Below are 13,323 nucleotides of genomic sequence, written 5' to 3' on the forward strand. Positions count from 1 at the left end.
TTGTTTTAATGTTGAACGAGACGACTCGACGAGACGAGACGTATCGTCCGAGTCAACTCGGTATCAGAGGTGAACAAGACGAGACCAAATACCGAGTTTAAAAACCATGAATCGGATAAAAGGTTTACTGTTTATAATAACATACAAATTTGATGCACTACCTCTAAGAATATATGGTGATATTTTTTTAATTTTTTTTACATATAAATGAATAGAATTGAGTATAAAAAAAGAGAAATTTCCCAAAACGATTAATTTTTATGAATGAGGATTATAATTTTTTGAAAATACGATCTTGATTAATTAAAGAAGTGAGATCGCTGATTTTTTTCTTTTCAAAACGACAATCACATTGGTTATAAAAGTGACAATTTCGTTGCTTTAAACCAAGGAGATTGTAACTTTGACAAATCTACGATCTCACTTTTCCGGTTGTTGGAATTAAAATGAGCAATGAGTCAAAATTATAATTTTATCATATTTAGCTCACGAAATGATCATTTATCCTAGAAGAAATTGATCAACTAAATGATAAAGAGTAGTAAAAGTGATCCCCACTGAGTGGGAGTGAACTTGTTGACTTGCGAGTCCCTCGGATTAGTAAGTAAAATATTTTTAATAATTTAAAATGCTATTTGCGTGTTCTTTCCCTAGAAGGAACATTATATGAAACACACTGCCTTTGGCGAGTTTTGAATGTTGCATATGTGTCTTGTTTGAACCATTTGTTAACAAAATATGAATGAAGTCAGGCAAAGTGTTTTTTTTTATCATAGCCAATTGTTATTTGACACGTGGTGATATTATCAATAAGAGAGAATTTCTATCCTACCCACAGTGGAAAATGAAAATTTCTTGATCGGATCAACTTGTGGCATTTAAAAACACGATCTGATGTCATGGCATTGTAGATGACAGAATTCTATGAACTTTTGAAAAGAAAAAAATTTATTTTTTACTGTTGAATTTTAATTTTAAGTTTGGGTACTCGATAACCGTCCATTTTCAATTCCTTAGATAAAGTTCGAACCTTTTTTTTAATGAATTTTTTCATAAAATCTAGAAGTTTGTGGTGTTAGATTGACAATGTGATCGTCAGTTTGGGCTCAATAACTCATTTTAAGATTTTAAATCTTAAAAATTAAATTTGTGGTCAGGAGAGAGAAATTTTCTCTCTATTGTCGATGTCATTTGCATCACATGTCAAACGGCTTTGGACTTTTGTGAGGAAAAAAAAATCAATCTCAAGGTGAGGCCTACCACACTCTATGAATATGTTTACTAGAGAGTAGTTGTACCGATCACCTCTCTTTGTCTCTACCACTTGTTTGATGCCGTGTAGGGTTTTCTATCTTTGGTGATTGCGATTATTGAGAATATATTTTCATCCAAGATCAATTATTTGAAAATTAATATTCTCTTAAAATAAAATTTTAAAGAATAATTAAAAATAAAAACAAAAATTTTATGAATGGTGATATCATAACTTGGGTTTAAAATGCACCTTTAGTACTAATTATCGACCACTAATCTCATTTGCGTAAAAAAATATAATGTATATGAAAATATCAAAAGAGGATATTGGTTACCCTTGACGATATGGATGATTATGAGGTAAAATATAATGATCTCTGAAAAATTACCCTAATAAAACTTCACACAGATTTTATCAACCAAGATACAAAAATTAAATCTAATATAAAGATCCTAATTATTCTCAATCATTCCTACCATTCATAATTAGAATCTCAATCGCTAATACTTTAATATTTATATTAAATATCTGTACTTTTTCATCATAATCTACCATTTGTAATGAGATATATCAACAATGAAACGGTGATGATACCATAGACATGGGTTCAACTCCTACCCTCACCAGATTATTGATCTCATTAAATATAAACCTAGTGGCGACAACTCAACAAATTTTCAATTGATCAAAAAATAAAAATGATATATAATTATCTAACATTCTTAAAGGACAGTAAATGATTTATTTTTTTCAAAAAATATTTTCTCTGCAATAATTCACAACCTTAATAAAAATAGTTGAAATAAAAAGTAAAGCCTTACCATTTGTACATCCGATTTTCCCTTTTATAAATTTAAATTATGGTGCTAAGCTAGCATTTTTTTTGAAGTGATGTGTAGCAAGCAAACATGCCTTGTAAGACAAGCGAGGTTACTCGTGTACGTGTGAAGTCATGGTACCTGATCTCCCCCGATTATTATAAGAAACACATAAATCTTATTGATTAATTGGTGTGACCAAGCATGATTGGTCCATCTTGACATAGGTAGCCAATTTGACTCTAATGCGTCAACGAGAGGGGGTTGGAGACGTGTCAAATTAGATAAAATTGTGTGTTAAATACTAATTTTTATATTTGAATCATCTTAACTTAAAAGCTTAAAAGTAGACTTTATTAGTTGGATGGGATAATATTTACAATTTGGTGGGTTTTGATTTGAAGTAGTAACTTATTGAATTGATATAGTGGGACATGAAATCTCAACACAATTTCAATCATGCGGGATCAAGATTGGAATAGTCAACACAATCATGTTAAGGAATCGATCCAAGAACAATAAATAAAGAAAATAAAACAAGATGCAATCACACACACACACAAAATTACAAATTTCTTTGAGATCAATACCAATTTTCTAGGGATCTTTTTTTTTTTTTTTTTGACATCGTGGGTATGTGGGACTAATCCCACGGTCACACACACTACCCTCTCGAAAAATCCGACATGCAACAGATTGAATTAAGCATCAATCAAACCATGAAAGGTGATCCCAAGAAATTCATAGCTTCGTGGGTTTTTGAACACTTGACCTACTCTTCCTAAGTAAGCTTATGAAGAGATGATATGGCTATATTGCTAAAAAAACATCTCTAAGACAGGACAGGAATTATATTGTGGACTCATTGGTGAAGGGTCATCCTCTTTTGTGGACTGCATTGGGCATGAGTCCATGACCCACAAATCTTTGATAGATTTATAGATTGGAGGAGGAGAGGGGGGACCATAAACGTTTGCTCTACCTTCACAGTCAAGGTCATTTTTGAGTTAAATTTTGTAGGACTACTATCAAGACTAATAATTGAGTGAGACACCATCGTCATCAATAGGAAGTAGGAACCACCACCCTCAACTCCCTATGTTCACTTAATTAAGTGTACCGTGCTGTTCTTCAGGTTCTTGTGCATGCACGTGCTCAAGTGTCAAAACTCACATGGAAAAAAAAACAATTATTGGTTTATAAGTAGAATTACTCCTCTATTAACTATGATTTAACCCCAAGGGACTGGCTCAATGACAATTTCAAATCCAACAAGTGATGAGAGTATGGAGGTTGTGTGTTCCATACCTAATATGAGAAGTATTTCCTCATGGCCACCAGCGAGAGCATGCGTGTGATGTGCAGGCGTTGCATGTGCTCGGGAGAGAGTCCCATATGCCTTGGTTCTGACCTTGACTCAACTAGGACCCCTAGTCCAACATTAGTTAATTTGGACACCCCCCTTGATATTCATTTTGTAAATGATAAAATGGATAATTTTGACCAACTTTTATTTTAGTTTTGTTGCACTTTTATATTGAGTAGGGATCTAAAACGGTGTCCCATTTCTAACCAAGGTCAGGTGGCACCCTATTTTATGTCATGTGGCATTTTTTTCGAAATCCACTGACTGTATGGATATGTGGTCCATCCCTTGGTGAACCAACGTAACAAAAATCATAGTGTTTAATAACTTGTATCCATTAGATTTAAGCTCAATGGATACACATTGCCAATCAAACTGATCTTTTGTGTGTAGATTCATCAAGGGATGGACCACATATCCATACGGTTAATGGGTCCAAAAAAAATGTCACATTACATAAAATGGGGTGCCACCTGACGTTGGTTAGAGATGGGACACCATTCTGATCCATACTCTTTATAATTTGTTTATCAACCAAATCTTGGCCTTCTTTGGATATTTTCTGGTGATAATAATTTCCTTCTTTAATAAATTTCAACCATTCATCGCACATCAAGGAGAGAGAAGCTTTTACTAGGGTTGATGACAAAAGAAATAGCAACACAGCAGCACATATTCACGTATCACATATAAATTGATAAACAATTAACTTTTAATGAAAAAATAACCTGTAATTCCTCACTGAGTGACAAATACCAGCGATGAATTCTTCAAGAAACTCAAGCTTTATGAATTAAACCTTAAAAAATTAGGATATTTAATATTTGACTGTACTTGAGATTGAGAAGAATAAGAGTACAGGAATGAATGCTAGTGAAAAAAATAAAAAAACCAAAATTTTCTTTAGATTCTAATTTTAGCTAGAGTGCTGATTTTCTAACTCAATCTTACAGAATTGGATTAATGAATATGCAAATGGAATCCAATCTGATCCATTTCATTTCATCCTTAATCTGAAATCGATCCGAACACATGCCTTATTTTTGAATTATCGATATTGTTCAAAATATTTAAAAATTATAAAATTATAAAATGAAAAATTCCATTTTTCAATTACAAATATAGAGGGAAACCTACAAGACTAAAACTTTTTATCCATATGTATCTATATGAAATTAATAATAATAATAAATATTCAAATATATTCCAAAATGGATTTATTTTTTTAACAAATTAGGGTATATCCAAATCCAATCCAAAATTAAATGTTCAAAATTAGAAGTATAACATTTTCATTCGTCATTCACTATAAAAATCATCGGAAATGATCATCCCCAATTTTTTAGCCTTCACAACATTCTTGTCCTCCGTACATATTGTATCTACCAAGGGCAAAATCTCCAAAAGGATCTAACCCCAAATACTGATTCATTCTACGTAGCCTAAATCTATAATCTTGTTTTTTTATTTTTTAGTGTTGGATTGTCAATTAATGAGAAGAAAATATATCAGAACAAAATTAAAAAATAATAATAATAATAATGGGCAAGAGTTGTTAAAACAACTTCTTATTAGAACAACAAAAAGAGGTCGCAAAGCGTTTGAGAGGGGTGTCTTCCTCACATCAGTATATCAGTTTAACATATGAGACAAATTGGTCTAAATTCACAATGAGAAAATTAAAGAGATGTGGAATCTACCAAATAATGCAATTAAACAGATAAATAAGATGGAAGGAGGAAGCAAGAAATAGCCCACCAAATGCCTTTAAGAGAACTCCCCCAAGTCCTGCTCTAATGCTTCCCCAGTGCCAAAGAGCTAAACCTTCTACCTAAATCACAAAATAGGGCAAGCCCAACCCCTTCGGGCCTTTCTTTTCTTTCTCTTGAGGGGCTTAGGCTTGGTCTGGGGCTTGGGCTTGGGCTTGGGTGGCACAAGCACAGCACCAAAGACTGCATTCTCATCCTGTAATTAGACACGAGGTTTCGCAAATCCCCCATCAATTCATATAGAGAATCATCAAGAAATAAATAGAGCAAAAATACCTGATGTGAGCTACTTTCAATGAAGTCAGGATATCCAATCAGCTTCTCTCCCTTCAAATATAACCACCAAACCACACACAATATTTTCTTCTTAAGTTTTTAACAATAAAATCTGATTTTTTTTTTTTTTTAATTCTTGTAAGAGTATGCATGGATTTGTGGGAAAGCAATTGCCCTTACCGCCTTACCTGGACAGTAATAATGGGCAACGCACCAGAGTGGATTGTAAAGAAGTGCTTATCATCCCCAAGACCTGCAAAGCCCAAACATAATAAGGTGAATTACCATTACGTGAGCTGAATGTGAAGAATTTAACGATTCCGGCTCACTTCCAATCGTCACTTTAAAACCTCTGAATTTGTTACCGTTCTTGTTTTGTTAATTAAAATGAACCATGAGCCGGAATCATAAATTCATCAAAAGTTGATCACTTTTTCCTAAATATCCCAACATGATAAGCATCATTTATGTTACAAAATCATTAAATTCGAATAAAGGGAAGCAAAGAAGCCCTAAGTTATGGAATTAGAATTAGAACTTGACATAACTGAATATAACAATCAAACAAGACAGATATTCTATGGGCTCTGTACAAAACTATTTTTCACAGGGCAACCAAGACATATTTAAAAAAAAAAACAGGTTGAAGTACACAAAGCAACCCAGCATACAAGCAAAAAAACATAATATTTTTCACATTCTTCTTTGTTGTGTTATTCTATGGATATTGTGTGTCACAAAAGTCATTTTTTATTCAAAATTTGTGTTCCATGGAGCACAAACTCATAGGTTCAACGAAATCAGAAAAGGGCACACGTTAAATTCATTAGATACAACTTGAAAATAAGCATTTGTGGGTATTTTTTATACGAAAATAAATTACCAATGCGTATTATATGCACTGTTACTTACGACCTCTGGGCACATGTTAACAAATGCACATGTTAAGCAGTTGGGGTGGGGGTGGGATGGGGGCTTTAAGTTTAAAAATAAAAATAAAAATAAATAAATAAATAAATTATAATGTTGCAGTGACTTTACAATTGACCTCACACGTGGAGGTGTACAAATCATAGATGCTCTTCACCGAGGATATGACTGAAAGCATCTCTGGTACTGTGCACACTATCATGTAAGAAAAGTATGATGTGAGGTCAATCATGAGGCCACTCCAAGTCTTCTTTGGAAAATGATGACATGACATGGACAGAATAGCCATTTATGTTTCTTTTCTGACATGATACCAAATGTCAGGAAAAAAACAGTTACACTGAAAATAAAAGAATTCTAGAGAGAGTAGGAAAAAAGAAAATCAAAAAACACACACATTATTAGTGTGTTTCGGATGTTGTAAGAAGGATATTGCTTAAGTAATATTAAAATGTTGAGAGGGGGGAAAGGGACATTTCTGACACACATCCACGCTAGAAATATCCCCCACGAGATGTACATTTCAATGTTACTCCAGCACAACTCTTATAAGAATCAATTCCAATAATTTACTATGCACGACTTCAATATGACCACATTAGAAAACAAAAGGCACCAAAGCTATCAATAATCTTATGTCTCCATTAAGATCAACAAGACTTGTTTATGGGATTAAAAATGCCCCTTGGGCACAGAACAAAGATTTGTTGTTTCAAAATTTAACGTGGACACGTATTAAATGAGCAAAAGTGATTTTGGCCAGTAAACAAAAAAAATTTGGTGTAGTTTAAGTGTTTTAATTTAGTATTTTTTTTTTTTTTCAATACACATGGCATCATACCATTGGTTCATTAGGTTAGCACATAAATTTCAAAAGAGTTACAATCCAATACGAAAAATAAACATATTGGAATACGTGCATGGTGAAAACAAAATCAATTCAACATAAAATTAGAGTGAAATGGATAATCCGGATAGTCTATTCTCCGGTAAGGTACGATTTTCACGATTCTTTCAAAATAGCAAATCTTTGTTATGGATACCTAGAATGGGAATCAGACTCCCCATTTCCTAGAATTAAGGATACATGAGAAAATATGCATATGCTACTATATTCAAAAAATTGAAATCAAGGTGTTAAAATTCTGGTTTTGATGTCTATTTCAATCAATCCAGAAATGAAAACCTTTCATGTAAATTTTTTCAATCAGTGTGGATATTAATATTAGAAAGTATGAATAGGCAATGTTAAATTTGAATTAATCAATAAAAGTCAAAAAGCATTAACCAAAATAAATGTAAGATCTGACCCGGATTGATGAAGAAGATGAAGAGATAAAAAATCAGATTCCAACAACATTGTTCAACCTTACTGTTAAAGCAGAGATAAGTCGATATTCTGTGAATTGGAGTTAGGATGCCCGAGATATGTACTGTGCACGCTATCCTCAAGAAAATATCACCCCACTAAAGTGTTGACAGGCTCGTGCGATTCTCCTCCTACGTTACAAGGGACTCATCTCTCTCTCTCTCTCTCTCTCTCTCAACACTGGTTGTAGAGATCAAGAACTCTTAAAGTACTTCAAATCAGTAAAGTTTAATAAAAAGACAAGAAGTATTTTTGTAGTCAGAAGACTAAAGAGAAGTCTTTGTAGTAGTAGTAGTAGTTGAGAAAAAACTCTTAGACCAAGGTTGTATTTAAAGAGATTTTAACCAATTAAACCTTTATCTCCACGAGGGATGAACTATCAAAATTTTCTGATTGACTTCGTCCATGTTCTCCTTAAGAGGAACGCATGTTGTACACGTTGCTGAGATAGTAAAAACTAACTGACCACAACCAAGGTTAAAAAAAGGAAGAGAAAATAAATAAATAAATCTCAAACTTATTTCATCCACAAATAAATAAATAAAAGGATTATCCTACAATCCCCCACATTAATGAAATAAAATAAAATTGAAAACAGATATGGAGTACAACGAAAGTGTTATGAATGGGCAATAGTGTCCTTTAGACTTTAACCTTTGCTTAATATAGATTCGTCGAATGTACTACTTTGTCCAATGAACTGATGTCTTAACTGTTCAACTACAAGATGTATACTGAGACAATGAACTACAAACACAATTTTTTATATTCATCATATAATTATTCGGTTGTACTCGTTTCGACCATGAGCATTCCAAGGAATTTCATGAGTGCTCTAAATAATTTGTCAAAAATTCTAATAGGAAATGGCCCCACTTCTACACTCATATAGGTGCTTCTATTAAGAGTGTAATGTATCAAAACACTCTATAGGACATCCAACTATAGAACGCATTAACGCATTAAGAGTCAAAGACTCACCCTCTCGTACATGTATGTGTACTACCATAGTCTCACTAATAGATTGAGGGTCATCTTCGACCAAGAAGGTTAAAAATTTAGGTCCAAAGCTAGACATTGTTCAAGTTCGGGAACCGTAGATATGCACTCCTCGGGATACACAGTTCCCTCGAGATACACTTTTTTATGGGGAAGTACAGCCATGTATCCCGAGGAGCATAGATTTATGGTTCCCGAACTTGTCACGTCAAGGTAGTTCGAATGAGTTTGCCACGTGGGGTAATCAGATTATCTGGATTCTTATTCAAGTCCTTAAAAGGAATTTTATTCAAGCGTGTGCGATTCTTGTAAAGATAAGGAACTCAAAAATACTCCAAATTAATAAAGTTTAATAGAAAACAAAGAAGTATTTCTGAAATCAGAAGATTAGAAGAGAACTCTTTGTAGTAGTTGTTGTTGAGTAAAAACTCTTAGACGAAGTTTTTATCTATAGAGGTTTTAACCAGTTAAATCTCTATCTCCACAAAGGATGAACCATATAAATAAAACGTTGCTGAGATGGTTAAAACTAAGGGAACACAACCAAGATTTAAATAATAATAAAAAAAAAAAGAGAAAATAAAAAAATATATGTATTATCCAACAGCTAATACCTCTCTCCACCTCATCTTTCATTGCAAACACACCAGACTCGATCGCTGCTCTCTTCATCCAAGACAATGCCTCGTCCCAACCCCTCAAATCGCCTTGTAGCACTGCCACCACCAGTTCGCCTGCTTGGCTACAATTCCAAATGAGATCCGACATACTTATCTCCGATGGAAACAGCACTGCCCTCATATTCTTGGTGAGAGCTTCAAAATCATGTTTCACTAATGCAAAAAACGACTCTTTTTCAATTGGAAACTTTAATTTGATTATATCCAGAGGATCGTAGCTCCGAATCAATCCAAACTCTATCATAATCGCTGGTACAACATTATCTGTCCTATAACCCGCAAGATCAAAGTCTGAGAAAGTTAATTTACCGCCAAAAATCTCATCAACACCTACGGCACTTGATCCTAAGAGTAAACCTTTGTGGAGTGAGGAAAAGAGACAAACACCTAAGAACATTTTCATAACAGAAATAGCTGCGGTTCCCGCAAAATTCCGAAGAGGCTTTTGTGTGGGCTTCTTGGAGCTGCTAAAAATATCATCAATGGGGCTGATTGAAAGTTCTCCAGGGTCGTCACAGGGATCGTTACGCAAGTAGAAGGAATCATCGAATCCGTCCACAGCGCAACCGAGGAAATCGAATCCAGGGCCAAGGTTGGCGATTGTCGCTGGTGCGAAGGATTTCGCGTAAACCGGTCCTAGACCGAATCTTAGGCTTATTGGAGGTGAAGAAGGCTTGCATCTGATAGTTGGAAAAAGCGTTGGATATGAGACTGTTTGGGATGGAAAAAGGCTGTGGAACGCCATGAAAGAGGGAGAAGGAGTCGAGTGCGTTAGGGTTTTGAAGTTCGGACGACGATGCGTTGAATCGAAAATATCATATGAGAACGCGAGTTTGAATTTGATGTTAGAAACTTTTCTTAGCGTTGAAAAATTATTCAGGTTAAATATTTTTTTAAACAGTTTCGATACAGTGCGGCGTACCGTTCCAATACATAGAAATTTTGTCTACGTGGCACGTTTTGACTTGTGAAAACTGATTGGACTTCGAAACTTTGGTGGACGTACATTTTTCAAAACCTTGGATCAATTCTATAATAAGCATTTTTTTTTTTAATTTTTAATTTTTAATATAATTTTTTTCATGAAATATAGAGGATTGTGGGTTGGATTACTAATGTGATAATCCATTTGTGCAAAACTACTCTTAGTAAGGTGTAGAATCTTGTTATGATAGTAAGGAAAGTGTTTTTCAGCATAAATAAACGATGTCAGGACTTAATGGCTAAGAAAAACATGCCACTTGGCATTGTCTTTGTACAATTGAAAAGAGTAACGATTCAGAATCGTGCTCCTCGGCTATAGAATAGAAATGATGCCTACGTGGCAAGATTTGGTTGGTATTTAGAACACGTAACTCCTAAACAAGCTGTGTACACAATTCTATGTATTTTAAATCGAACTAAAATTTGCCAAGTTCTACCTTACGTTGCTATAGAAACGGGACACCGTTCCGGATCGCTACTCCAATGAAAATAGTTCGAACATAATTCCAGTTAAATGGAAAACACTTTAAATTATACCTATCGTCTCCAAGGAGCTATCCCAAATATTCATAATAAAGTAAGGACGTGAAATAAATATAAAATTTCACGTGTCACCAAAAGAGGGTTCCTCAAACATTAAAAAAAAAAATTTAGTTCATTAAAAATTTTGTGATATTTTTATTATTTTATATAAAAGTGTTATTTACCTGAATATTTGAATGATTCGAAAAAAATCACTTATTACAATAAAAAAAAGAATAAAGCGGAATTTTTTAATAAATGAATAAAATAATTTTTTATAAATATTATAATATTCGAAAAAAAAAAATGGTATCAACCTAAGTTGCTAACGAAACTCCCATCTCCTCTCCATTGGTTGGACTTCTCACTCCCTCCATCGTCTCTATTTTCCAACAGTCTATTCAAGCATCTCTCTTTTTTTAAATAAAATTAAAAATCAGACTTGAAAACATCAAAGAAATAGATCTAAAATTAAATCGACTGTATTTTTATATAGAATATAATTGAAATCAAATTGTTCTGTGCAACTTTTTAGGATTTTTTTCATATTAGTTCTCTTTTTGTATTTTTCTTTTTTTCTAACAATTTTAATAAGTGCGTGCACGCGCACGCGCACGCGCACAGTCACACACACACACACTCTCTCTCTCCCATTTGAGCTCAAGAGATGTTCATATGTTTTATTGGAATTTTTTATTTTTTATTTTCATTATGTCTTGGATTTTTCAATGGTTTCTTGAGATCTAAGTTGTAATTTTTTTTTAAATTAAGTTTATATATTTTTGATTGTTCAAACATTTTCAAAGAATTATATGATTAAGAGTTTTACTATGATAGTGTAAATATTTTATTGATTTTAGATTTATGATTAAATCACCCTTTAATTGCCTGAGTAGGAGAGGAATTAATTGTTTATTTGGTTATATGTATGTTGCCTAGTCTAGACTTTAGAGTCATAGTCCACATAATTGAAAACATCCTAACTTGAAAATTATTGGATTACTATAATTATATTATTGTATAAGTTGACTCACTTTTGAAGTATATAAAATATTTGTTTCTGAATTTTTTATGCGGGGAATATAAAACATGTATAAAATAAATGTCGTATATCTCTTGTTTAGCGAGTATTTGATCGAAATTGTTATTGGATTTTTTGCAATCCAAGATGAACTCAAATTTTTGACATACTCCGAATTGCTAATAAGTGTCAACATGAATAAAATGTGTCATGACTTAATGGATCTAATCAACTAATCAAATTTTTACATAAAAACATTTCCCTTAGTAATTATTGAGATTTTAACTCTTACGTGAAGGGCCTTGAGTTCAAATTAATTACTACATTGGCAATCCACCACCTTCTAGATTTCATGGAAAAACTCATAAAAAAATTTAAAAAAAAATCAAAAACCAACTATTTTGGTACTTGGTCCAAGGTTTTCAAAATGGATGATTACCGATCTTCAACGAAACCTCCAAATTTAAAATTGAAATTCAACAATTAATAATAATAATTTTTTTTTCAAGTTTATATACTTTTGTCCTCTACAACCCTGTGGCATAAAATCATGCTTTTGGATGCCACAAGGTGAGCTCAACAGCCCTAAGTAAAAGTTGAAATCTTACAAAGTTAGTAAAGCTAGTTGGACTCATTATCACATTCAAAGTTTAAAAAAAAAAAAAAAAAAATTCTAAAATAAATAAATAAACAACTCCCATTGGTGGTGCATAGATGAAAGGTTGAGATAAGAAATTCTACGAACAATTCCCATCATTTTTTTTTCCAACAATCTTATCTTGCCTTGGGATTTGGGGGTTGAAATAGATAGAATTTGAAGGTTGAAGATGACTCAATTTGAAAATGAAAAATTATTATATGCCCAAAAATTAATATATGTGTGCTAATATATTTTATTGATACGACCACCTCGATCATGCCTCTTCAGTGGGGCAAAATTTATTTTGAGATTTTATCTAAGTACTTCTTCTCTTCCTGCTGTTAAGCTAATTCATGTATCATTAATTATAATCTATTTCTAAAATGACAAGATTATAAAGTAAATTAATTGCATATCTAATCAAATATAATTTTAGATCTTTAAAGAATTTTTGTTCTTGAAGTTGAAATTTATTCCGCCTCAATTCCTAATAACTAATTTTGAGGGATTTTCTTCTATCTTATTGCCTTCAGAATGTTCTCATGCGTCATTGAACTTGTGCCAAAGAAAGTGTTACGACTCCTAATTCCATTTTTTACAAATCTATAAATTAAAACATGAAAAAAAAAATAGAAATATATGTTATTGTCATAACCACTTTGAATGGACCAAATATCCATGAATCTTGTGCTCT

General features: G+C 32.9%; 1 protein-coding gene across 1 annotated transcript; it reads right to left on the reverse strand.

Annotated features, from left to right (window-relative positions):
- Positions 1 to 4,987: 4,987 nt before the first annotated feature.
- LOC147408712 (homoserine kinase-like) lies at positions 4,988 to 10,288 on the reverse strand. Its single transcript, XM_086421059.1, has 4 exons — positions 9,397 to 10,288; positions 5,673 to 5,737; positions 5,485 to 5,535; positions 4,988 to 5,404 (listed from the first exon to the last, which is right to left on the reverse strand). Exons 1-4 carry the CDS (start codon positions 10,205 to 10,207, stop codon positions 5,276 to 5,278), a joined length of 1,056 nt encoding a protein of 351 aa, XP_086277185.1. The 5' UTR covers positions 10,208 to 10,288; the 3' UTR covers positions 4,988 to 5,275.
- Between the last annotated feature and the right edge of the window lie 3,035 nt (positions 10,289 to 13,323).

The sequence above is a fragment of the Akebia trifoliata genome, chromosome 2, assembly GCF_017979445.1.
Source record: "Akebia trifoliata isolate Shusen 1 chromosome 2, ASM1797944v1, whole genome shotgun sequence".
NCBI lineage: Eukaryota > Viridiplantae > Streptophyta > Magnoliopsida > Ranunculales > Lardizabalaceae > Akebia > Akebia trifoliata.

Bases quoted from the DNA above. Each gene is read 5' to 3' on its own strand.
- LOC147408712 (XM_086421059.1), bottom strand. From the start codon at position 10,207: ATGGCGTTCCACAGCCTTTTTCCATCCCAAACAGTCTCATATCCAACG. The intron at 5,536-5,672 runs GTAAGGCGGTAA...TTATATTTGAAG, and splicing joins TGCCCATTATTACTGTCCAG to GGAGAGAAGCTGATTGGATA. The intron at 5,405-5,484 runs GTATTTTTGCTC...GTCTAATTACAG, and splicing joins TTGAAAGTAGCTCACATCAG to GATGAGAATGCAGTCTTTGG.